General features: G+C 37.2%; 2 protein-coding genes across 3 annotated transcripts; both read left to right on the top strand.

Annotated features, from left to right (window-relative positions):
* The first annotated feature begins 356 nt into the window (after positions 1-356).
* LOC127966321 (T-complex protein 1 subunit theta) lies at positions 357-7,642 on the top strand. 2 transcript variants are annotated; one of them, XM_052567224.1, is made up of 16 exons: positions 361-529; positions 1,624-1,714; positions 1,787-1,866; positions 2,011-2,160; positions 2,488-2,668; positions 2,806-2,867; positions 2,955-3,092; positions 3,252-3,430; positions 3,556-3,622; positions 3,732-3,819; positions 5,410-5,525; positions 5,622-5,693; positions 5,770-5,934; positions 6,060-6,179; positions 6,292-6,424; positions 7,399-7,642. In XM_052567224.1, exons 1-15 carry the CDS (start codon positions 470-472, stop codon positions 6,397-6,399), a joined length of 1,677 nt encoding a protein of 558 aa, XP_052423184.1. In that variant the 5' UTR covers positions 361-469; the 3' UTR covers positions 6,400-6,424; positions 7,399-7,642. The 2 variants fall into 2 exon arrangements, with proteins under 2 accessions (XP_052423185.1, XP_052423184.1); XM_052567225.1 differs by lacking the exon at positions 6,292-6,424 and having other exon boundaries at positions 357-529.
* A 768-nt stretch (positions 7,643-8,410) lies between these two features.
* On the top strand, positions 8,411-20,104 carry tmem135 (transmembrane protein 135). The gene is made up of 15 exons (XM_052567226.1): positions 8,411-8,659; positions 10,628-10,755; positions 11,135-11,227; positions 11,482-11,515; positions 14,572-14,637; positions 15,680-15,726; positions 15,934-15,975; positions 16,128-16,295; positions 17,215-17,284; positions 17,503-17,670; positions 17,833-17,896; positions 17,979-18,055; positions 18,531-18,629; positions 18,955-19,022; positions 19,109-20,104. The coding sequence occupies exons 1-15, from the start codon at positions 8,519-8,521 to the stop codon at positions 19,239-19,241; spliced, it is 1,398 nt and encodes a 465-aa protein (XP_052423186.1). The 5' UTR covers positions 8,411-8,518; the 3' UTR covers positions 19,242-20,104.
* The last annotated feature ends 6,435 nt before the right edge of the window (positions 20,105-26,539 follow it).

Raw genomic sequence — 26,539 nt, 5'->3', positions numbered from 1 at the left:
TTTGCTTCAAACTAATTGTTTGTTAATAGATTATTAAATAAGTGATATTAATACTTAACATATATGAGGTTTATCAAAATATTTTACATTTAAATTTATTTAAAATATTTATTTAAATCTAAAATTAGAAATTGTATATTTAAATGGACCCCCCCCCCCCCAACACAAACACAAACTGAGATAAAATAGATTGCAAAATAGTAAGTGCATTTTTTTAATTAAAATTTTTATTTTTTATGTAAAACAAAAATTTTGAAGAGAAAAAAAGACGTTCATAAATAAATAAATAAATATTCTGTAATTGGGTGGGGATCAATCGACCCATTCGGCGCTCCACTCTCTTGTCTGTTTGAGTCAGTAATCCGTGTTTCGGCTCTCTGCAGCGGCGCCTGTTCTTTCTTAGCTGCATGCTTCTCGTGCGTTGCAGCCTCATCCAGCATCAGTTCAATATCTCTCTTATCTGCTCAAAATGGCTCTTCACGTCCCCAAAGCCCCGGGCTTTGCTCAGATGTTAAAGGATGGTGCGAAGGTAGGGCTGCTGAAGCAGTGTTTTGCTCCTATTGTGTTGTTTATAGAGCGCACGCAGTGACTCCACATAGAGGTTTCTAGAAGATGGGCCTCATAGAGCCCAACTCACGTTACCGGTAAAACAAGCACACGCTTCAGACTTCAACGGAAGAATACAATTGTGTACAAGGCCGTCATTACTGTTAGGTCTCAATGAAATATGGAGGGTTTGACAGAACTTGTGTTTCGTTAGAAAGTAACGGAAGAATGAAGTTAACGTTAGCATGTTAGCTTTAGACATGTGCCACTGACAGACAGACACTCAACTGACTTGCAGGTCATTTAAGGAAGTAACATTACATTGATTTAGGTAAGCTGTAGATTCACAACACTCTTTAAATGTAACGTTACATTTTAAAATGTTTTTTTTTTTTTTTTAACGTGTGTGTATATATATATATATATATATATATATATATATATATATATATATATATATATATATATATATATATATAATACGTGAAGAGTTAAACCAGGATGCAGTTTGCCATAAAAGGGCAGTTCCCCATTCGTGATCTCTGGATATTCGGTTTGTTGATATGCTGATCATATCATTTAATCATAGGATTTAACCAAATAACACAATTTGCTTTCAAATCATATTTTTTGTTCCAGTTAATTTGCTCTTGTAACGGTTAGGTTCTAAATTATTAAGTATTAGATTTTTTTTAAATAGATATTCACGCCGGTAGCTCTGACAAATGCTGTTGGATAAACATTATTCCAGCAAATATCATTACTACTACCCATGGTTCTTTCTGATAGACATATACCAATGTAGTATTGCTTTTTGTTTTCTTTGTATGATAGTAATGGTGCATGAATCTGCAATTACTGCAAGATGTGTACACACAGTTACTTAAAGAAGTATTACCCTATACATAATAGAAATGTCAACTGATCCCTCTCTGCCTAGTATTTCACTTTGAAATAATCAACCAGCATATTAGTTGGTGTTCAATATTGAAACCACTAAGCAGCCCCAAGTGTTATATGTTTTTAAAATATGAAGTTATTTTTGACTTCCGTTTGCTATTTGCTTTCCACAATCAGCACTATTCAGGTCTTGAGGAGGCTGTTTACAGGAACATCCAAGCATGCAAAGAACTGGCACAGACCACAAGAACTGCATACGGACCCAATGGTGAGGCTCTTTCTTCACTCTGATGTATTAAACCTTTTTAGTGGTATCACATGATCATTTAATTCTGTACAGGTATGAACAAAATGGTCATCAACCACTTGGAGAAACTCTTTGTTACAAATGATGCTGCCACCATTCTCAGAGAGCTGGAGGTAAATAATAGTAGCTGTGAAAAGAAAAAAGAAAAATCAGAACTAATGCATATCATTTGGAAGAATATATGTCTCTTTGTTATTTATTTATATTTGTATCTCGCTCTCTCTCTCTCTTTTCTTTCTTTCCTTCCTTCCCTGAAGGTTCAGCACCCGGCAGCCAAAATGATCGTGATGGCATCCCACATGCAAGAGCAGGAAGTAGGTGACGGCACAAACTTTGTGCTGGTGTTTGCTGGTGCTCTGCTGGAGCTTGCAGAGGAGCTGTTGAGGATGGGCCTGTCTGTTTCAGAGGTCAGTAAACAACCACACTAATGCAGTACATCACTGTCAGGAAAGAGCTTGCATTAAGTGGTTTTAAGAAAGCCCAAAAAGCAAAGGAGAACATATATATTATTTTATTTTATTTTTATTTTATTTTATATAAGAGTCCCAACTCAATGTTTGGTTCCCATACTAAAAAAAATTCTGTATCTTTTTTGGATCAAAACAGACCTGAATGCATTATGGGGATTAATAGTATGATTAATCCCTGCAAATTCATGTTAAATTGAGAACTGCTAATTTATTTGCATTATTGATAGCATGTTTGCCCGAGCTGATGATTATGTTGAATCCCAGGTGATTGAGGGTTACGAGATGGCATGTAAGAAAGCTCTGGAGATTCTGCCCGACTGCGTCTGTTCGTCTGTGAAGAACCTGCACGATCTGGATGAGGCCACAGCCATGATCCGCTCAGCCGTCATGAGCAAACAATACGGCAATGAAGACTTCCTGGGCAACCTTATAGCACAGGCCTGCGGTAAGGCATCGCTTCGGTGTACTCTAGCAAAGTGGTTTACTTTTGTGATTATTTTGTTTTTTATTTAGTGATTTAAAAAATATATATATATTATTACGTTATTCATAATCATTTTATTACCACTACTTCTTTTACAGTCTCCATCTTCCCTGAGTCTGGCAATTTCAATGTTGACAATGTCAGAGTGTGCAAAATTTTGGTAAGTATAACATGATTTTAGGCACTGCTTTAAATGAATGAGTGTCTGTGGGTGAATTTCAGTTTTTTCTTTCTTTTTTCTTTGTAGGGCTGTGGACTGAACTCTTCTTTGATGCTTCATGGGATGGTATTTAAGAAAGAGACAGAAGGAGACATCACATCAGTGAAAGATGCAAAGATAGCGGTGTTCTCCTGTCCGTTTGACGGCATGGTTACTGAAACAAAGGTAGGAAAATGCTTATTGGACTGGATTAGATGGACCTATTTTGTATCTATGGGTTGACAGTATTTCTTTTGTATGATGCTCAAGAAATGTGCATTAAATCATGTTCTCCTTTGCTTTTTGTGCTTTCTTCCTTCAATATTTCTTTCTGATGCTTCACAGGGAACAGTACTTATAAAGAACGCAGAGGAGCTCATGAATTTCAGTAAAGGAGAAGAGGACCTAATGGAGGCCCAGGTGAAGTCTATTGCTGATTCAGGGGCCAATGTGGTTGTGACTGGGGGCAAAGTCGCTGACATGGCCCTTCATTACGCCAACAAGTACAAGCTCATGGTGGTCAGGTGAGAGAGAGGAACATGTCTTCTTTTTTGTGCTGCTTGATTCTGTATTTTTTTTTTTTTTATGTGTTGGCTTGTTAAATGAGAATAAAAGCACAGTTTATGAATGCTGTTTGTACTACACCCAGGCTGAATTCAAAGTGGGACCTCAGAAGACTATGCAAAACGGTGGGAGCCACAGCATTGCCCAGACTGGTGAGTTATGTTTCAGGAGTGCATTTTGTATGATGTAAGTTGGTGACAAGGCAGTTAAATTAATTATGGTCAAAACCAATTTTTTTTCAAATCTGATTTTTCAAAACAGACTCCCCCGACCCCAGAAGAGATGGGACACTGTGACAGTGTGTACCTCTCTGAAGTTGGAGATACACAGGTTGTGGTCTTCAAACATGGTAAGGATATTCTAACACTATTTTTACTTTATATTATTTTTACTACATATTTATATATATATATATATTAGAAATAAAAGGGATGATGAACATCCAGCCGGTTATTATCTCAGAATAAACCCCGACAGGGTGATCAGGACCCAGATGCAAAGCGGAGAACTGTGGCAATGTCTCCAAGAAACCTTCCTGCAAAGCTACCTGAAAAACAATGCGCAAGTGCACCTAGAACAAAAGCTTTTTTAACACACAGTGTGGTCATGCAACATGTTGATTTAATTTAATAAAAGGCAATTAACAACATTTTATTTATGGCATTATTTTTGAAGGCATCCTCACTTTACAGCTTTTTTTTATACAAGTGCCTAAAACTTTGCACAGTACTATAGCTTTGCAGATTTCTTGAAGCATTTTGGAGACATTGCCACAGTTCTTCTGGATTGAGTCTGTCTCAGTTTGTTCTGATTCTTCATGTTATTCCAGACAAACTTATGATGATGAGGTCAGATCTCTGTGTGGAGCACTGGCTGCTGTCAGACTCCTTGTGCAAACAAAAATGTCGCTGGATTATTACATTTAATGGCAAAAATAATGTTTGGAAATGTAAACTGATTTCCTACTGACACACTACAGTAAAAGATAAAAATATTTTTACTCGGTTATTTCTTTGTTGGTGAAAATACTAGTGGCCTAGGACTTTTGCACCGTACTGTGTGTATATGTGCATATACACACACACACACACACATACACTCATAGATGGACACCCCCCCCCCCCGGGGTATAGGTATATAGTATAGGTCATAAAAACCAACCTTCTCTATGTAATCTAATGGGACGCAGGACAAATTACATTTCAGATTTTTCCCAAAGATTGTTTCCAACATTTGAGGTAGTTCTCATGCTCATTTATGTGCAAATTTTTCTAATAAGTTTGCTTTTAGGTAGTTATTTGATGCTATAAAAACGGGATGTGGTGGCAGGGGCTTTGATACTGAGGCTGCACCTCATGACACAACTACGCAGACTCTGGCTTCAGACGAATCTTTACTGCGAGACTCTGCCTCCAGACGAATCTCTGTTGTGCAGACTCTGGCTTCAAATTAATCTCTGCTGCGCAGACTCTGGTTCCAAACCAATCTCTACTGCCTTAGATTCTGGCTCTAGACGAATCTCTGCTGCGCAGACTCATTCTCAAAATGATGCAAAATGGCAGCGGCCATACTGGGATGCTTTGGCTTCACTTTTCTATAGTGGAAATTTAATTCTAATTTACAGTCTGTCTGTAACCATGAAAAAGTTTTAAATGATTTATGATAAAACTGTACTTAAATCTAAACCAAACTAAAAGTAAACCAGTGCTAAAATGTACCAACAATTAAAATATATAAATATATTTTATTATTATTATTATGATTTTGGAGTGAAATGTGGCAAATTCACTCACGAACGTCATGCAGATAAATGTTTTTGTGGACTTTTTTTTTTCTTGATTTTTGATTCTTGTTAGACAAACTGATCTTTATGAATGTTGTTTAGTCTGGCAGTGATGTATCCAGACAGCTCATGTCATCTCACTCCTTTAATTTCTAGATAAAGAGGATGGTGCCATCGCTACTTTAGTAATTCGTGGGTCCACAGACAACCTGATGGATGACATTGAGCGTGCCATCGATGATGGAGTTAACACCTTTAAAGTCCTTGTCAGAGTGAGCTACTTTAAAACTCCACCCCAAAAAACACTTCTAATGGAAGTCTTTTAAATAATGACAAAATGTGACCCTAACAAAAACATTTCCCCTCAGGATGCACGTCTGTGTCCGGGTGCCGGTGCCACTGAAATTGAGCTGGCGAAACACATCACCTCATATGGAGAAGTAAGCAAATCAGTCTCATCTCATTTTGCTGTTGACAACCTGAATAGTGTCAATAATTTGAACATGTCCTCTAAAGTCTTGCCCAGGCCTGGAGCAGTACGCCATCAAGAAATACGCAGAGGCATTTGAAATGCTGCCCCGTGCTCTGGCAGAGAACTCTGGCGTCAAGGGTAATGAGCTGATCTCCAAACTGTACGCCGCACACCACGAGGGCAACAAGAACTCTGGCTTTGATATTGAGGTGAGAGAAAAAGCAGCCGTTACTAATTTGGAGGCAGCAGACCTGAAATAAATAGAAAGAAGGACCCAAAAATAATGCATTTTAGGGTGTAATTGATGACTATATACTTGTTTTAAACCATTCAGGGAGAGGGGCCTGCATTGAAGGATGTGATGGAGGCTGGTATCCTTGATCCATACCTGGTCAAGCACTGGGGAATCAAACTGGCCACAAACGCAGCCATCACTGTTCTCCGTGTGGACCAGGTTAGATTTACAATTATGTGTCTTTCAGTTTCTTATTCCATTCATGTTTATCCATTTAGGTGCTTTGGTAGCCTGTTACTTTCTGTATTATAATGTGATGTGTATGTGCCAGATTATTATGGCAAAGCCAGCAGGGGGACCCAAAGCCCCCAAACAGCAAGGACACTGGGACAAAGATGGTTGGGATGAGGAGCCCGACAAATTTGATACACATCATTGATAAGAAATCCTAAATAATTGCTAAGGTGCACAAAAACTGTTTGGAGTGCCTAACCACTGGAGTGTGAATCGGGTTGCATGAACACTGTGGAAATTCACCATGAATTTGTTGATGAAATAGGTCTAGCTCTAGCCTGTCATTACACCAGAGATAAAATAGTTAATGCCGTTTAGCATTAGTTAACAGTTTAAGTTGGGCACAGCTCATCCAATAGTAAAAATTATGGTAGCACACTATTTTACAGTCCTGTTCCTCATGTACATACTATGTACTTATTATAGTAATTACAATAACTATGTAATAACTAGGTACTAACCCTGAACCTACCCCTAAACCTAACCCTTTCCCTTGTAGTTACCTTGTGTTACCAGAACTTTCTTAGATAAATACACTGCAAGTACACTATAAGTACATGATAGTACACCTACTTTAAAATAAAGTGCAACCAAAATTATACATCATTTACTCACCCTCAAGTTGTCCTAGACTTATATGAATTTTGTTCTTCTGTTATATACTAAAGATATTTTGAAGAATGTAGAATGTGTTTTAAACCAAACAGCTGCTGGTAGCCATCAACTTTTAATAGTATGGGGAAAAAAATACTGCTACCAGCAACGGTTCGGTTACCGGCATTGTTCAAAACAATCTCTTTTTTTTTTTTTTTGTTCAACATGTTTGGGAACGCATAAGATAGAGTAAATGACACTTTTTTTTTTTTTCATATTTGGTTAAACTATCCACTTTTAATTAGTGAGATTATGGTAGTCTCCTAACTTTCTGTTTTAAACCTACTAAGTTCAAGATATATTTTTCTTCACGAGCATCACTAACTTATGTCATTCTCTGTGACATTTTGAATGCAGTCGTTTTTTTTGGCACGATTTACTTGCATGCCGTTTGCACTAAAAGCACCTTTTTCACACAGGATATTGCACTGTGCACAATTGACTGTCTTTAACTCTGTAAGTGTCTGACATTGTCTGTTCTCCTCCACAGATTATAATGGCCAAGCCGGCTGGTGGACCCAAACCTCCACAAGGAAAGAAGGACTGGGATGAGGATGACTGATATCACTAACCTGTGTCTCCCTGTCACCGTCTTAGCTTTTCAAGTGTTGTGTATTTAATATCTAGCCCCCATTTGTTTTGTATTTTTTTTTTTAGGAGAAGCCATCCACGTTAACGTTGAGTGGCTCTGAGCTGTTATTCTGGTCCTAATAAAGGCACTTGAGCTGTCGGCATCCTTGTCTCTTCTTTTAAATAATGCTTGACGTACAGGAAAATGCAGCATAATTTTTATGCTTTGACATTCTTGAAAACATTAAACTCAGAGTTACAACATTCAGGCACACACTAAAATAGATTATCTCAAAGCTGCTCAAAGAAAGATGTTTATGGAATGGAACTGCAATTTCACTTCCATAAAATCTGTATAATTACAGTAGTGTGCACAATTGCAACTAGTTACATTGACATCAGTGTATTGTAATGATGGAAATTCTTGCAGCAGTAAATATTATTGGATTATTTTTGTGCTGAGCTCATGCACTTCTTCCCAAACCCCCCACCCTTTTTGCAGTGATATCACAAATTAAAGAGGATGTGAACTTTATACCATCGCCCTCTGATGTTGTTTTTGGTGCACTTAATTTTAGCTTCAATATCTACAGATCATTTGAATGAAAATTATAGGTGGTTTGTGCTTTTTACAAATCCAATGCAAATGCTTTCTTGAAAGTATATATTAAATGCAATCAAAATAATAAAATACCATTAAATATTAAGTGTCTGTAAAATAGGTGTTTTTTAAATTAATTAATTATTCGTTTTTTGGAGAGCTTAAAAAGGCCAATAAGAGACTACAACTCATCCTTTAATTACACAAAATATCTCGTTAAAAAAATGTCTACAAATTGATAAAACTGATCCGAGGTAAGAGCATGGACAGTAAAAGAAGAGACGTTCGCGAACTCGCATGAAATCACGTGACTGGGCATTTTGATGCGCGCTCCGAGCCACGGTTTCGAAACAAATGGTTCGCAAAGGTTTCGAAGCTTCATGAAAAGCGGCCATCACTAGAAACAGTGGAGGCGCGCTCCCGCGGTGCGCTGCTAAACATGGCTGCTCTCAGTAAGTCCATTCCGCACAGCTGCTATGAGATAGGACACACATGGAGTTCCTCATGTACGAACTCCACCCTGCAGGTGACAGCCGGCGCTCTGGAGGTCTCCTTCAAGATATATGCACCTCTGTATCTGGTGAGTGTATCTGGTGAGCCGGGGCAAGGGCGCAGTTAGCCGGGCAGCTAAACCAGAGTCCTGCAGGACGGTCCGGGGGGCTATGACAGTCGCAGAGTTGTTAAGAAATTGATTTATTAAGCAAACATTTAACACCATTTACATTTAACAACATTCAAGGTGGAAAAAATGTCGTTAAACTGATGACAAGATCAGATAGCTGACAGAGTCAGAGTCAAACTGTCAGATGATTTTTTTTGTGGACCTTTGTGCAAAACTTAGGTACTTTAGCTTTTTGTTTCATTCTTTTGCATAATGTTGTGAATTGTATGCGAGTCGCATTGAATTTAATGATGAACTGCCTAGTTTGTATAGTACATTTGCAGTCATTCTCATTAAACCAAAACTGTTTACCATTAGTCTTCATCAAAGCTTGTTTGGTTGCAGATTTAGGTTAAGATTTTTTCCAAAGACTTAAATTGGCTCACAATAAAACCGACCAATAGTTATGTCTGATTCGTGAACAAATAGGATCTTTTCAATGAACCGTTCATGAATCGGTCTGAGCGAATTGCCCCTCATTAAACTGGTCATTAGTTAGGTTTGTTTGCTTTCTGAATTAACTGTTAATGTAAGTGTGAAATTTTTTTTATACTGATATGCTTGATATCATAAATGCTACATTTGTTTCTTTTAGACATAACTTATTCATAATGATCAAAGCAGAACCGACCAGTGATCTAAGAGTAGACAATTGGAGGTAAACTGAACATTTGAATGACTGGTGTGAAGTTATATTTTATAGCATAAGTTTTAAACCAGTTCTGTTCAAAATAACCAAATTTAAGTGCACTGCTTTTAAGGACACAAGAATGAGCCCTTAAATGGATACTCCACCCTAAAATAAAATTTTTGTCATTAATCACTTACCCCCATGTTGTTCCAAACCCGTAAAAGCTTTGTTCATCTTTGGAACACAATTTATGATATTTTGGATGAAAACCTGGAGGCTTGAGACTGTCCCATAGACTGCAGAGTAAATAACAGTGTCAGTCTATGGGATAGAGCTGTAATTGGGCCATAAAAGTTAGGCCCGACAGGACCCGAGCCCGACAGGTTTCGGCCCGAGACCGACAAGTACATTTTGATTGACAGCTTTTTAAAAGCCCAAACCTGTTTACAGCCTGACATTATTCAAATGTGGGCACGCACACAACTCTTTTGCCTTTTGTCAAGAATGAGTAATTTATACATGTTTTAACATAATTTATTCATAACTCGCAAACCGGAGCACAAGCTCGAGCCTGGCCTGAGCCCCATTAGGTCCCGTCGGGTTTGGGCAAAGATCTTCAGTTCTAATATGGGACAGTCTCTCAAGCCTCCAGGTTTTCATCCAAAATATCTTAAATTGTGTTCCGAAGACGAAAGGAGCTTTTACGGGTTTGGAATGACATGGGGGTCGGTGAATAATGACAAAATTATAATTTTGGGATGGAGTAACCCTTAATAATTTAAAGGTTAATTCCACTTAACCTCAGGTTGTTGGCTAAATTCTACATTAGTAAATATATTCATCACATGTTAACTTGTATTTCCTTGACTGTGATGAATTGGTATAACTGGCTGTCAGTTTTTAAAGACTGGACAGACAGAGGGATCATCATTGTGTCAACTTTGGATGCATTATTAGCTTCCATTGCAAAATTGCAGTCAGTGGTGCAACACCTGAACTGTAGGGTTGTAGAGTTCACATTCAATTCAGTTTCGCAAAAACTATGGCTCAGTATCAATAGACAGTAGGTCAGTGGTATTTGGGTGACAAACCACAGAGCGCCAACATGTTGCCTACAGAAACCAATGTGTTACATAAGTTACAGCCAATGTCTTTGCTTAAAATAGAGCACTTAAAGAAAAAATCACAAATGGATTTCCTTGAATAACAGAACAATTCTCTAACATGCACATGAATTATTTTTTACTGTGTTCTAGATAGCAGCAATTTTAAGAAGGAGGAAAAAGGATTATTACAAGAAAAGACTGATTCCTGAGATCCTGCAATCTACATCTTTCCTGACCGCAAATGGAGGCCTCTACATTGCATTTTTCTGCATTCTCCGGTAGTCTTTACAAAATTCTGCTAACAAAGAATTCTTGGAAATGTTTGCTGTCCCACGTGTGTGACTGTTCGAACACGAGCAACCTTTGAATCCCTGTCCTTATCAGCCGTTTATAGTCTGTGCACGTATCCATACAAATAGGATTGGAAAGACCTTTGACACATCAAATAAATTATGTACTGAGATTTATGACTGGCATTCTGCATGACCGGACAACTCACTTAATTTGTGAATTAACTATTTTAATCCCTTCTAAATGAGACAAATATTCAACCGTGATATTGTCCTCAGCCGAAAGCATATCCAGTTCATTAGCTTATGATTATTAATGACCAGCTATTCTTTCCATTGTTGCCTCTCTCTTTCCGCTGTTAATCAGGAAGCTGTTGGGACGTTTCTACTCCTGGTCAGCCGGCTTTGGGGCAGCACTGCCGGCCTCATACATCGCCATACTAATAGAGCGGAAAAGCAGGTTAGCCCTGACAGCTCCTCACAGATTTCCTTTGGTCTCGGTTTTATACAAATTTTATACAAATTATCCAAATTTTAAACCAAATTTACACTGAACTAGCATATGTAAATGCACTCTGATGGAAAAGACTAAAGGCCCATTCAAACCAAGAACGACAATTAGAACAATAACTACATCAGTGTAGTAAAAATGTAAAAGTGATGCCGCAAAACTTCAACTAGTAGTTCTTATGTTTTGTCTGTGTTCTCATTCAGGAGAGGACTCCTAACAATTTACATGGCGAACCTGGTAGGACGATTCAGCATTGCTTCTTTTCAGTTCCGCTGCGTTATGTCTTGACAGTTCTTTCATAGTTGCATGACCATTTCCTGGCAGTAGTCAACATCACACCTGTTATCTGTCACTTATGTTACTTTTTCTCGGAAGCAGTGATCCAAATTGTCTGTTTTAATGAAACCTCTGCTGATTTTCATCTTAAAGGGATAGGTCACACAAAACTGAAAATTTGATGTTTATCTGTTTACCCCCATGTTGTAGGTGACTTTGTTTCATCAGTAGAACACAAACAGAGATTTTTACCACAAACCGTTGTAGACTGTCAGTCTTATAATTGATGTGAATTGGAATGCAAAAAAAAAACATGCAATATAACACCCCCAACCCCAACCTCACCCCATATAAAACAAAACAAAGCAATTTAAACCCTGCGGCTCGTGACGATACACTGATGTGTAAAGACACAAAACAATTGGTCTGTGCAAGAAACTGAACAGTATTTATATTGTTTTTCACCTCTTTAATTCACGCAATGTCCGAATTTTCCTGAGCGCGTTCTCAAGCAGACTCGTGAGGCTTCTTCTTCTTGCTTTATGGTGTATTGCAGACTTATAAGTGCATTACCGCCATCTCTTAAATGGACCACTGACACACTATCTACAATCTTAAATAGGAGAGTCAATGGTCCACTTGAGTGATAGGTGGCGGTAATGCACTTATAAGTCTGCAATACACCATAAAGCAAGAAGAAGGTAATCAGAGGTAAAAAACGATATAAATACTGTTCAGTTTCTTGCACGCATTAAACATTTTGTGTCTTTACACATCAATGTATCGTCACGAGCTGCAGGGTTAAATTATTATTTTGTTATTTTATTGTATGTTTTAGCCATGTTTTTGTAATTAATTAGGTGGATCAGACACATGAGTATTTGTTATATCATCAACATCCAATCAAAAACCATAGACCAGACATATGCCTGAGGACAAAGGGTCGTAAACTTTCCCTCCAAGCTACCATTCCTCATTGGCTCACCCAAGTCTTGAGGGTGTTACATTAGCCGCATTTCCACTGTCGGGCCAGTGCGAGCCAGGGCTTAAACTGGGCCGGGCGGGGCTCACAGCCCCGGGCCAGTAGCACGAGGCCAGAATAGCACAGGGTTTCCACAGTGGAGCTTAAAGCATCGCTGCACGTCACTAAAACACGCCCTTTACACGCCTCTCAGAACAACGTCATGCAACCTCAAAATTTCACCAACAAAGAGAAGTTATCAGAAAACTAAGAAATAAGTCACTGGAACATGCACGATCACAAAACGAACATGATAAAAGCGGCAGTTTGTTTGCATGCTTTGTTATATATAAAAAATCAAAAGCATCGATGTTTTAACTATAGAATAAGTGATACTTTGATCATATTGTTTTAATTTATCAGGACTCAAAATTATTCACACATAAATACACTTATTTCTATTTTATTTATTTATTTTTAACGCTCATGAAAATAGCCTGCTTATTCAGTCGAGTCTGTTTCTGTTTATTAGCCACAGTAGCCGTCATATTTAGAATGAATGATAATATCTCTATTTTTATAAAAGCTCCCGAACAAAAAAAACATTATTAGGCTATATTCTTTTATGATAGGCAACGTGAGATAAACTCTCGAGACGAGGCTTGTGACAGATAATATAAGTTAATAAATACACGATTGTGATAGAGAATAAGAAGCTGACGTCTGATTTCTTCAAGCGGTCATATTGTACCATGTTTACTATGGTAACATGTTTAGCGTGCATATCTTTTTCATCTCTTATAAATATTTCTGCCTTGTTAAGTGATTATAATCCACATCAGATCAAGTTATTTCAAACACTCACTGCTGACTGAAAGAGAGTTTTAAACTCGACTTATTTAAAAAAAAGTGTTCAATGCTGATGTTAAAGCGGTTATCTTTCTGAAATGAACCTAAAGCTCCCAAACAAAAATCATTATTATATTTTGATGATATGCAACGTGGAGCTAAACTCACGAAACGAGACGACAGATAAAATGTTACTTAATAAATACACAATTGTGATAGAGAATAAGAAGCTGACGTCTGATTTATCCAAGCGGTCATTTTTAACATGTTTACTATGGTAACGTTAATGTTTAGCGTGCATAGTCTTTTACATCGCTTATAAATAGTTCTGCCTTGTTTAATTATTATAATCCACATCGGATCAAGTTATTTCAAACACTTGCTGCTTACTAAGAGTGAGTTTTAAGCTCAACTTATTTTAAAACGTCTTTAATGCTGGTGTTACAGCTGTTATCTTTCTGAAATGATCCGCGCTGACGCTCTCCAGACGCTGAGAAACTCCGCCTTTGTTCATAACTCCTCCTCTAGTCCCAGCTGGCCCGCTTTGGCCCAAGGATTTCGTAGGGCTGAAAAAACCTGGCCGTTGGCCCCGAGGAAGCCCCGGCGAGGCACGATCAAGCCCCGGAAGTGACAGTGGAAACGCGACTGGCCCTGGCACGCACTAGCACGCCCGGTCCTAGCTCGATAGTGGAAACACGGCTATTGTCACCCTTTATATGTGTGTGTGTGTATGTTAGACTTGTTTAATTGTTTATGTACTTAATAAAGTCTTACTTGTATCACGCTTGAGGTTGTTCATTGTTTGTTTATAACTGGAGTCCCTAATCATGCAGATTTTTGCTACATTTTGTGATTAGTATTGTACAGTAAAGTTGTTTTCCTTAAACAGGAAAGTAGCGTTCTTAGAATTGCCAGACAGTTGACACTGAGAGGTCAAGTAAATACTTGCAGTGGATGTAAATATATATAATTAATCATAACTAGTTATAATTATTCATATTTCCCTTTTGAGCTGATTCGCTACAATTCACATCCACTTACATTATAAGACTGATAGACTGCAACGGTTTGAGCTACAAATCTCCATTTGTGTTCTACTGAAGAAACAAAGTCACCTACATCTTGGATGCCCTGGGGGTAAGCAGATAAACTTCAAATTTTCATTTTTGGGTGAACTATCTCTTTAAGTGCTCTGTGTCATTTCCAGGCAACAGAGACGATTTTCCGGATGGCTGTCACAAGGGGTCTTGTTAAGCCTATGAAGCACGGAGAGGTATGTTACAGGTCATGCTACCGTTCAGAGGTTTGGTGTTAAGTTTTTTTTAATTAATTTATTTTTCAAGTGAATGCTGTGCTTTATGACCTTTCTATTCATCAAAAAATGTATCATGGTTTTAAAATATTAAGCAGCACACCTTGTTTCAGCATTTACAGTACAGACCAAAAGTTTGGACACCTTCTCATTCAAAGAGTTTACTTTATTTTCATGACTATGAAAATTGAAGATTCACACTGAAGGCATCAAAACTATAAATTAACACATGTGGAATTATATATGGAATTATGTACATAACAAAAAAGTGTGAAACAACTGAAAATATGTCATATTCTAGGTTCTTCAAAGTAGCCACCTTTTGCTTTGATTACTGCTTTGCACACTCTTGGCATTCTCTTGATGAGCTTCAAGAGGTAGTCACCTGAAACAGTCTTGAAGGAGTTCCCCGAGAGATGCTTAGCACTTGTTGGCCCTTTTGCCTTCTGTCTGCGCTCCAGCTCACCCCTAAAGCATCTCGATTGGGTTCAGGTCCGGTGACTGTGGAGGCCAGGTCATCTGCCGCAGCACCCCATCACTCTCCTTCTTGGTCAAATAGCCCTTGATGCCTTCAGTGTGACTGATAGTCATGAAAACTCTTTGAATGGGAAGGTGTTTCCAAACTTTTGGTCTGTACTGTGTATTAATAAGAAATGTTTCTTGACACAAAAATCAACATATTAGAATGATTTCTGAAGAATCATGTGACACTCAAGACTGGAGTAATGTTGCTGAAAAGTCAGCTTTGCCATCACAAAAAAAATAAAAATAAAACATAAATAAATAAATGCTTTTTGAGCATGAGGAAAAAAAACAAAAAACAAATCATACTCACCCCAAGCAAGCATTAGTGCAAATAGACTTTATTATATCATGCACTGAGATCATTTTGTGTTATTGATGTAACAACACTTTACATACTTGTAAAAGCTTTATTACTGTGAACTAACCTTGACCTGATCATAAAGTTTCACGTGATGTCTCGGTCTCATCATTTTCCCAGGTGCTTCTGTTCTGCTTGACCGCATCTCTCTACATGTTTTTCTTCAGGTGAGTTGGTCAGATTACAGTAACTCAGTCCTAGCCCAGCTCTAGTTATCTTATTTCTTTAACACATCATCTCATTAGTAGAGGCTCCTCCAAGACTCACCGAGGTCGTCCAGAATCATGATTTTGATGGACAGGCACAAATAAGTCTAGTCTTTCAATTACAAACATTGACCCTTTTAACTTCCTAACTTCTGGTTTTATCTTCAGATGTAAAGACGGACTGAATGGCTTTGCATTCTCTGCCTTAAAGTAAGTTTATTTATCGATTTACATGATTTTACGTAGTTCTTAAATTCCCAAGGATTTGCCACTAATTTTAAGGCCCTAGGAAACACCCTGTTAAGAGCATACTCATGCTCATGTCAGACTGTTAAAGGAGATTATATGTCTGGCTGTGCCAGATTTCTAGTTGGCAAGGAGGAGATCCCGACACACTCTTGTCTGGCTGAGGATGTGTACGGACCGGGTTCGGAGAGAGATGTGCAGCCACCAGATGAGAGACTAGAGCACACGCCTGCCTCCAGGGGCAGCGGCATCAGAGCATTGACACGCAAACTCCTCGACTCTATGTGAGTGAGAGAAATGCACACAGCAAGCATACATTTCAAACATGATTACAAGACACTGGTGTTTTTGACAGAAAATGTAATTCTATCCAATACAACCAGAAACTTCTTGTAGAATTATCCATGAAAGCTTAGTTCAAGTAATATGACTCTCGACATAATTATTTAAAGAATTTTAAAGTCTCTTTAATTCTTGAAAATACAAGGGAAATGATGGCTTTCTAAGTAAAGATTTTCTAAGAAAATAATTAATTGTAACTATCAGTTTTATTAATAATATTAAATGTTTGAGATTAATTTTTTTTTACTGTAGTCAATAAAACATTGATGTAAAACCAAATCTCCATATATATTTGTGAAGAAAAGACATACCAAACTACACAACACTTACTCAGAAGTTAAGGTTTAGGTTAATATAATTTTTTAACGTTTTAAAAGTGAAAACCGTAATATTGTAAAGTTTATTAAAGTTTGACTTTGTTTTTACTGTTTTAATATATTTGGAAAGCAATTTATTTATATGATGGCAAAGCTGATCGCTCCAGTCTTCAGTGGCACATGATCCTTCAGAAATAATTATAATATTCTCTCTAAAAAAGACACTTATTATCAGTGTTAAAAACACTTAATATATTTTTTGTGGAAACAGTGACACATTTTTTTTTTTTAGGATTCTTTGAATGGTGTTAAAAAAAAAACAGCAATTATGTTTTTATTATAAAAGCATTAATTTATTCTTTTTTAAAATTGTGACAAATTAATATACAACAATATTGGGTAAAATCGTGTTTTGAAACTTGGAGTTAATATTCGTTCCTGCTTGTTCAACATCAGCTTTATTTTCATGCATGAATGTTCCCCTGCCTCATAACATTCTGTGTTTGCATTCATTGTGTGTGTGTGTGTGTGTTGTCCCATTTAGATGCAAACATGGACCCAGGCATAGATGTTGCAAACACTATCAAGACAACTGCATCTCCTACTGTGTTAAAGTAAGCGTCTGAGACCTCCTAACCTGCTGTCTTTCAAACCACTCCTGTTTGTTCTGAGCATTTGTGTTTGAATGGGAGAGAGAGAATGTGAATGCATAAACGTGTTGCGTTTATCTGGGTTAAAAGCTCTGTCGATATAGCAGTGCCCTTTGCTCACGACATGAAGTTGCGAGATGTTTTGTGAAGAGCAGCTTCTGAGATGCTTTGTGTTTTTGAAGGGCTTCATCCGAATGTTCAGCGTGGGTTACCTCATTCAGTGCTGTTTGAAGGTTCCATCAGCATTCAGACAGGCCTCTACCAAACCCTCTCGACTGCTCCGGCTGCTCTACAACAAAGAGAACTTCCAGCTAGGAGCTTTCTTGGGATCTTTTGTCAGTATATACAAGGTACTTCATCTCTACTAAGATCCAGTGCTGTTTTTTTTTCTTTCTCTGAGACAGCACGTTTCTCTGCAGCTTTTAGGGGGTTTTATTTTCTTTACCTCTCTCACTAACTTTTTTCCAGTTGTGAAATTTCTCTCGCTCTAACTCACTTCTGTTTTATGAAAGGGCACAAGCTGTTTACTGAGATGGATGCGTAACCTGGACGACGAGCTCCACGCTCTCATAGCAGGTAAAGAGTGTTTTGAACCCTTTTCCCTTTGCACGGCCATAAGAGGTTCTCATCTCTCCCTTTTCTCCATCTATCTTCTCAGGTTTTCTTGCTGGCACCTCAATGTTCTTTTACAAGAGCACCACCATCTCCATGTACCTCTTCTCCAAACTAGTGGAGGTAGCAATTCTCTGGCTTTTTAGTGGTTTTAAATGAGTAGGGTTTGCTTCTCAATGATTTCTCTGGTGTCTCAGAGAATTGTGAAATGGACCAAAATTAAAGGGTTCTTCAAAACTGAAAATTCTTTAATCAACACACTTCATATTTAGAAAACCATTTGAATTTCATCCAGCTACTCTTCATGCAATATCATAACACCTGTGAAAATGCAAAAAAAAAAAAAAAAAAAAATGCATTTACTTACATGGATAAACATAGAAATTTGTGTTTTATATTAAAATGTATAAACTGGTTTTGTGTATGTGTGTGTCTATATATATATATATATATATATATATCTATATATATATCTATATATATATATATATATATATATATATATATATATATATATTCAGTTTTGCAATATAAAAAGGCGTGTACATAATGTATGTGTATCTATAGTCTACTAATAATCTATTCACTGTCTTTTTAGACATTGTATTTCAAAGGGATCGAGGCAGGCAAGTTTCCGTACTTCCCTGAGGCCGACACGGTAATCTATGCCATCTCCACTGCCATCTGTTTTCAAGCGGTAAGTTTAAGATGTTTTTAAAATCTGCCTAACTAAAAGCACCTTCTGCATAAGCAAGGACACTTTAACACCAAGGGAAAATACAAAGCACATTAAAATGCAGAAGCTGTTTGTGCCCGTGACTTATTGATGACTCCGTCATGAACTGAATGAGAATCGCACCAAGTGTGTTTTGAAATTAACGGAAGACTGCACTTTTAAAAGCCGGACAAATTAAGTTTGTCAGGTTTTAAATGATGAGGAATAGCTTTTCTGTGTAAGCATGACAGAAACATGCCTATAGTTAAATGTTTTAGTTTAACATGTCCCGGGTGGATCTTTTCAGGCGGTTATGGAAGTGCAGAATCTGAGACCATCGTACTGGAAGTTTCTACTGCGGTTGACGAAGGGCAGGTGTGTATTAGTGGAAACTCTGATAAACAAGTCTCATTATGCACGTGAATTCTTGAATGCATCAAATTATGGATTTCTCTGGCCAGGTTTGCTCTGATGAACAGAAAAGTGCTCGATGTTTTTGGGACAGAGGCTTCCAAACAGTTCGGTGACTTCACACCTAAACTTGACCCCAGATACATGCTGTGCCCCATTGATGTGGACGTGCAGCTGGGCTGACGGGGCCTTGGCTATCTGCGGCATGAAGGCACGGAAAGCTCTCGCGCTCAGTCTCTCTCTCATACATTCTCTCGCCCTGGCACTCTATGTCAATTAAATGTGAAGTGAAAATGTGAAGCCAGTTATATATTTACGTTGATGTGGATCTGACACATTTTGCAGTGTAATTACCGCAGGAAAGATGTGACCTTTTGTGTACGCTCTATATCCGCATCAGCTTGTCTGAAGATGATTTGAAGTGGGTTGCTTGTCGGATTTTCAAGGACCGAATGACAGAGCAGGAATGTGTTCATGCCAACTCAGCAAATCCTGGACTGCTTGGGATCTGACCTGTGACCTCTGTTTCACAGTCTGCAGCGTTAACTAATCAGCTTTGAGACTATTAATATGAAACTATTTAATTTTTCTTTTTTTAAATCCAGGTAGGAAAGTACCTTTGTTTACAGAAGGTGATGCTGGATTATTTTTGGTCATTGTCATTTCATATCCTACCAAAAACGATCAAATCAGTAATCAACTGTCTGCCATAGTCAGGATATGCAGGTTAAGCCATGCAAAAAGACTTTACTGACATCAGGGTTGTGTATGATCTCTTCTATGTCTTTTAGTGTACAAAAATGAATATATTGAGACCGTTTCAAGTACAGGTTTTATGCAAAGTTATTAGTACAGAACTAAACATTTATTACCCACCTTTTATTGCAGATTTAATAGTGACAGATTTTGTTTCAGGAGAGAAAAGCAGATTAAAACTCATCCTATGGACTTTCTTCGATGTTTGTATAAAAGCGAAAGCTTTATATTAAACAAATTCTGACAAAATAAGCTTTTGAGAGTGTTCAATTAAATTGCATCTCATGTTATGACAATTTTTTTTAATTTATATATTATTATTATCAATTCGTATAACTAAACTTTTTATAATGGCATTTTCTTGTATTATAGATGCACCTCCTAAATGCTGGTTTGAATTGTTAGTTTGACAGATGCACACTTTAGACGAGTGATAGATAGCAAAAGAAACAGATTCGTGTAAACGTCCACTGGAGGGCGATGTTCTACTGCGTTTAAATCGCAGGTCATCCACTATTTCAGTCCATCAATGCTCTTAATAGTTTACAAACATCAATAAGGTTGTTTATTTCCTCTAGCACACATACTCATGACTGCATATGGATGTTTAATACCGAATCTTTGTTTGTTTGCATACATAATTTAATGTAATTTTATTGTGCCTTAATGTACGGCCTTAAAGGACAATACTGTGTAATTTTCCACCGAGGAGAGGCTTTTCTCATTGTTGCCCTTTGTATTCATTTCACATGACCCTGACGCAGCACAAACTGTCTGCGAAATAGTTACAAATGGCTTTGTCTTGTCCTCTCACTTTCTCATTGTCTTCGTCTACAGAGAAGCTTCTGTGCGAAATGTTTCTCAGACTTCACCTTTCTGTCCAGTCTCGGTCCCTCTGAGAGACACAGTCAGTTTGATAGAGACTCTTGTGTCGTCCTGAGAGAGGATCTGCTCATGCCTGCGCACGAGGGAGAGAACAATGATTCATTCGAACTGGCAGAGAAGTGAAAACTCAGAGCCGCCCAAAAAATATTCTTGACCTCCAAAGTACATTTATTCGTTTGCCAGACTTTTATCCAAAAGTGAAACTCGCAGGGCTTAAAGTGCACATTTTAGAAGTATGTGTTTTTGGAATCGAACCCGTGACCTTGACATTGCTGACGTCATGCGTATCAACTGAGTTCGATATAGAAATAAAATTGCATTCTTTGAGAAATGAATAACATTTCCAACTCGGTTCTAATGATGGAAAGGTAGTATAATTAAATGTGAGATGCTTTTAAGACTGTCCTTACTGCATCTCCAAGGAGAAATATTAACTTGATACCTAATGATGATCTTACCCATAAACTGTTGTTGTGGACAGAACTACATCTGAAGACAGGTAAAGTTATCCATATCCGTTTTTTTTAAGTTAAAGGAATAATTAAAAATTGTAATTGATATAGTAAATTTGGGAATTGTAAAAGATTAGAACTATTCGTAAATAAAAGGCATATATTGAAATATGAGTTTGCAGAATTAGCGCGAAATGTTTCTTGTCATGTCACATTCAGTTATGTTACATAGCTTACCTGAATTATAAACCAGTATTTTCAATTCAAAACGGCGAAATATGACGAACACTTCCAGTAATTTGCATCACATGATATTACTGCTGGTCGTTTTATATTTCTATCATAAAACAGTTGTCAAATATCAGCTACTTTCATCTTACCCCGCGTAGCGCTGGATTCATATAGCGAAAACTAAAACCAATTCGACTGGTTGAGCACTTGCCTAAACATTTAACTTTTAAAACGTTGTATCATCCTAACAACAAACAGAGGAGCATACATATCAAATATTACTGGAAGGGACCCATCCCCCTCAGTGTCAATTGTGGACTAATTTCATCTGATGGTAGAACAGTCTTTAACTGTGCCAGTATTTTAACAATGACCTTCAGCTTATATCACGTGGTAAATGTAGCAAACTTTCTCCTGATCCACGTCCTTCATGCTGAGATTTCCCACAGGGTCTTTAAAAATACCCGGTTGATCTAGAAGTTTCGGTGAGGAATTTTCAGGTGCTGGCCAATCAATCATGTTCAGCTGTCTCCATGGCAACTGAATCTCATCAAACAGTGTGAAGTACCTCCGAGGATGAGAGTGTGAATATGTGCGGCCAGAGTGTGTGGTATTTACTGAAAATCATCTCCATACTGTACTGTGCAGCAGCTGAGGACTTCTCTAAATGTGCAGAAGCTGCGACGTTTCACCTTACACGCTTACTAGGAGTGCTGCAAACTCTCTTTGTCTCAGTTCCCGTGTTGCCTCTCTTCTTCACACTTGCCTGGGATCTGTTCCAGATGAATCGAACCCAGGTGCAATGTCAAGCTGTCATGTTTGTTAGAAACCGGTGAGATGAGTGTGTGTGTGTGTGGTTAGCCTCAGATGCACACCTAATCATGGCATGTCCTTTCTTGCCTCTGCCTCCAGGTTGTCAGGATCCATGGCAGAATGAGGGCACACACACGCTCTGATCAAAGTGATGCAGTTATGTCTGCTTGCTGTTGTATTGATGTCGGTGTAGTCGTCTTTTGGTGGATTGATTTGGCTTGAGAATATTTCACCAGCTATTACCAGGGCAGAACAGCGTATTGAGTGGTCTGGCTGACCGGCAGGGGTTTACTATATGGACCGTCACACAAAATCTATAATACAATCTAATCTACTTAAGCCTATTTTAACACATTTATTATATGAGACGCGAGATGTTAATGAGTCTGGCTGGTATCGAGTGAGGAATACTCCAGGCAGACTGTTGAGAAGATTAATACTACTCACCACATTCATTAACTCATAATCCCTTCCTCATCTAAAGTCTGTTTGGTGAAAAGTAATGGGACGTTTTGCATTGCAGCTTACTTGATTTTGAAATCAAACACCCGAGGTAAGCCAGTGTTATTATACAGTGGCCCCTAGAAGTATTTGGATATTAATAATATGTATATAAAATATTGTATATTAAATCATATTAAATAACCAAAGAAAAGAAAAGAATGCTGGCTCAAGCAAAAAAAAAAAAAAAAAAAAAAAAAATATATATATATATATATATATATATATATATATATATATATGTGTGTGTGTGTGTGTGTATATATATATATATATATATATATGTTAGATATTAAGTTAATTAAAGAGTATATAGAGAATACAGTATACTATTAAGATAACATACTGTATGGACACTTTCACACGGTTAGACATTTCTTCCTTCCTTCATTGAACTTCCTGCAATTGCGAATATATATCCCACAGTTCAGACTTTTCTTTTCAGAATCACGAGTTTAGCTGTATCTTGCAATTCTGAGAAAAAAAAGTTGGAGTTGTGTGAAAAAAGTCACTCAACTGTGAGATACAAACTCAGAATTGCTAGATATAAACTCAGGACTGTATAAATTTATTGTGAATTTAAAAGTCTCAGATACATTTTTCAGTTTGCTATCCAGTTGCAGAAACATGCTTCCATATCTAACTTTTAACCCTGAACTCTGGTTGCTTTTAATGTTACAATTATGCTCTTGATTTGATTTTTTTATTGTTTTTAGTGAATGATGTATATTTATTGACCATCTTCAAGTTTAAAACACTTTTAGCTTTTAGTTTTAGTATCTATTATGAAACTGTGCTGACTTTATGAGATAAATATTGTAAATAAATTAAAAGCTAAATGCTTTTAATCACTGCTCACTACATCACTATAAAATTTTCGATCAGCCCTCTCAAGCTCGTTCATCTCAGAGACTTCTAAATTCATTCTTTCTCTCTTTTAATTACACTCTCTTTCTATTAGACATGTCTGGAGGGCAAGGCCCAAGAGTGCCAAACAGAACAGAACGGGACACATTATGTCCTCTCTCATTCACTGGTGTTCTGTCTAATTACAGGAAAGAGCTGATTACTACACCTCTGCTCTATATGCACAATCCACTAAACCTAAACTGCAGATGGCTCTTATTTCTCTCATAACCGTTTGGATGCAGACTGAATGTCTTCTGATCCCTCATCGACCTAAACAGAGTTAAACATTACACATTACCGCTGTATGGACCTCATAAACCTGCAACATAACCATAAAATCTAGGACAGAATGTCACCCCACTGACTTTGTCTGGTGCCATGGAGTGGATGAAGAGGCCAAGGCAGACAGGAATGAGCTTATTGGAGCCAGTGAGTCACTAGTGCAGCCAATATAGGGCATTATCTCTGGCCATGACACTGTCCCTGTGTTTTGTGGAAAAAAGCTTCTCTTTTCTTGTCTGACTGTAGTCACACTGTCTTGGGATCAAAATCCTGGGCTCTAGGCTGGTTTTTCTGCAGCACCTGGATTTTACGCTGGACATTAAAAGGTGGCAACCGAGTACCAAAATAGTTTATCTCACAAAGGTTAAGAAAAAAATCATTTTTCAATCAAACATTTTGTTCATTTATATGAGTCCAGATGTATGAGTCATTTAATTAACCATGCATTATGTAAAAACAAAGCAAAAAATGTCATAGCCTGTGCAAATCGATGGGATATTTGTTGATGTGGCTTAATTTTTTGGTAAAAAATGTAAATATGATTATATATAAAAAAATAAAATAATTAAAATAAAACACTAAAAATATGTATTTTATTTTATTTTAGAACACATCAGTGCTCCTCCAGGCAGTGTTATTCTATTATTATTAACGCTATGGTATTTGTTAAGTATTTAGAATTGGCTTTTATTTTTTTCATATTTATTTATTTTTTGTAATTTTATATTATTATTATTATTTTATTTTTTTTTTGGTCAGTTTTAAAACTTTATTTCAGTTTTATTTCAGTTTTCAACATATTCATTATTTATTTTAAATATTTATTTAGCTGCCAATTGTCAAAAAAGTTGTTACACTTTATATTATATTATATTATATTATATTATATTATATTATATTATATTATATTATATTATATTAATGAAAATTTAATTTTAATTAACAAAAACAACAATGCCACCAGGTTAATGTAAATTTATTCTTTCCTCTTCCAGTTTACATAGCAATTTCAGTTTTATTTATTAATATTTTTTTTTTACAACAGACATTCTTCCCTTAATCTAGTACTACATGCAGAGCAGACTGGCCTCAGAGCTGTTGTAATTCTCAACAGGCAGCCTGCATTGGACAGATGTGCTCTCTGAGCTCTGACGGCGTGTGCAGGCATACTGTACGGTCTGCACCTCATTTAACATGAATCTATATTCTATATTGAGCACTGGCTGCTCTTGATTCACTTTAGTCCGTCGAGAGTCCACTCTGGGGTCTATTTCAAATGTCCCACTTATTGAAGAAAGGAGGTGTGCTAGTCTTGCCTAAAGGAAATGACAGACCTGTCGTTTGAGCAGAACGGCAGACAATAGAGATCCCTGATCCAAAAATGAATCAATGAGTTAAAAATATGAAGCTCGACAATATGAATGCATCATTTTAAAACCAAATCAGTCTTTTTTTCCTAACGAACAAAGGAGTTTTTTAATCCTTGAAGTTTATTTTGAAGGTCATTTCTAACACTGATAGATCTCATTCAGGAAAACAGAAGCATGTCACACACATCAGGAATAAAGCTTTCGGTCTTCAATCAAGTCCTGTGCTCCGAGCACTTGACTGATGTCACCACGCGTCCTCCAGCGCTGCACTTTAAGTGTTAGCAGCGTTTTGACTGACAAACATTTAGAGGACTGTCAAACGTCTGTCACTTCAGACAGTAGACAGGAAGTGTGTTCATTGTTTCCTGAAATACTCCTGAGAGTTGATCCAATAACAGACACAACCTGCATCCCGTCTCCATCCATTTCCTCCTCATCTTTAAATAGGAAATAAACTACAGTCATTTATGCAATAGGAGTGACTCGACAACCTTATGAGAGATTGACACTTTGACACATTTAAAGATTGTATAACTAGATTTATAGATGTTTCTGAAGAAATTATGAATGACTCTAGTCCAACTCGATTCCACAATGTTTTGTGTGTGGCTGCAAAGGTGTCGCAGTGGTTGCTAGGGTTGCTTTTAGGTTACTAGGATGTTCTGGGTGCATTCTATGCTATGCAGTTGTTAGAATATTGTCATATATATATTTACACACACACACATACAGTCGTGGCCAAAAATATCGGCCTCTTGGTAAATATGATCTAAGAAGACTGTGAAAATTAATCTGCATTGTTAATCCTTTTAATCTTTTATTTTATACCATTACGAAATACCATTATGAAATAAACGTTTTTCTCAAATACTCATTGGATACAATATTGGCCCCCCTAGAAATTCTTATGAGTAAAATAACTCTGAAGTATATTCCCATTCATATTCACAATTTTGAGCAGTCCAGCTTGATTAAAAACATGGAATTATCCAGCCATGGCAACCTGTTTCACACAAATATAGAGAGGAGGGAAAACAAAGCCCAAATTCCCTTAGTCATCCATCACAATCAGAAAAACAAAATAATATATTTCTGATGTGCAGCAAAAGATAATTGAGTTTCACAAATTGGTGAAGTGGCTTTAAGAAAAGATCTAAAGCAGTGAAAATTCCCATTTCCACCATCAGGGCAATAATTAAGAATTTCCAATCTACAGAAAATGTTAGAAAACTGCCTGGAAGAGGACGTGTGTCTATGTCGTCCTAATGTGAGGTGAGAAGAA

This window comes from Carassius gibelio, chromosome B10 (genome assembly GCF_023724105.1).
Source record: "Carassius gibelio isolate Cgi1373 ecotype wild population from Czech Republic chromosome B10, carGib1.2-hapl.c, whole genome shotgun sequence".
NCBI classification, from domain to species: Eukaryota; Metazoa; Chordata; class Actinopteri; order Cypriniformes; family Cyprinidae; genus Carassius; species Carassius gibelio.
This window is presented reverse-complemented; position numbering and strand designations above follow the sequence as displayed.

What these genes read in the sequence shown, in the direction of transcription:
- LOC127966321 (XM_052567224.1), top strand. Translation starts at nt 470, where the DNA reads ATGGCTCTTCACGTCCCCAAAGCCCCGGGCTTTGCTCAGATGTTAAAG. An exon ending in TACAAGCTCATGGTGGTCAG is followed by an intron (nt 3,431 to 3,555) that starts GTGAGAGAGAGG and finishes TACTACACCCAG; the next exon opens with GCTGAATTCAAAGTGGGACC. An exon ending in CCTTTAAAGTCCTTGTCAGA is followed by an intron (nt 5,526 to 5,621) that starts GTGAGCTACTTT and finishes ATTTCCCCTCAG; the next exon opens with GATGCACGTCTGTGTCCGGG.
- tmem135 (XM_052567226.1), top strand. Translation starts at nt 8,519, where the DNA reads ATGGCTGCTCTCAGTAAGTCCATTCCGCACAGCTGCTATGAGATAGGA. An exon ending in TATATGCACCTCTGTATCTG is followed by an intron (nt 8,660 to 10,627) that starts GTGAGTGTATCT and finishes ACTGTGTTCTAG; the next exon opens with ATAGCAGCAATTTTAAGAAG. An exon ending in CAATTTACATGGCGAACCTG is followed by an intron (nt 11,516 to 14,571) that starts GTAGGACGATTC and finishes TGTCATTTCCAG; the next exon opens with GCAACAGAGACGATTTTCCG.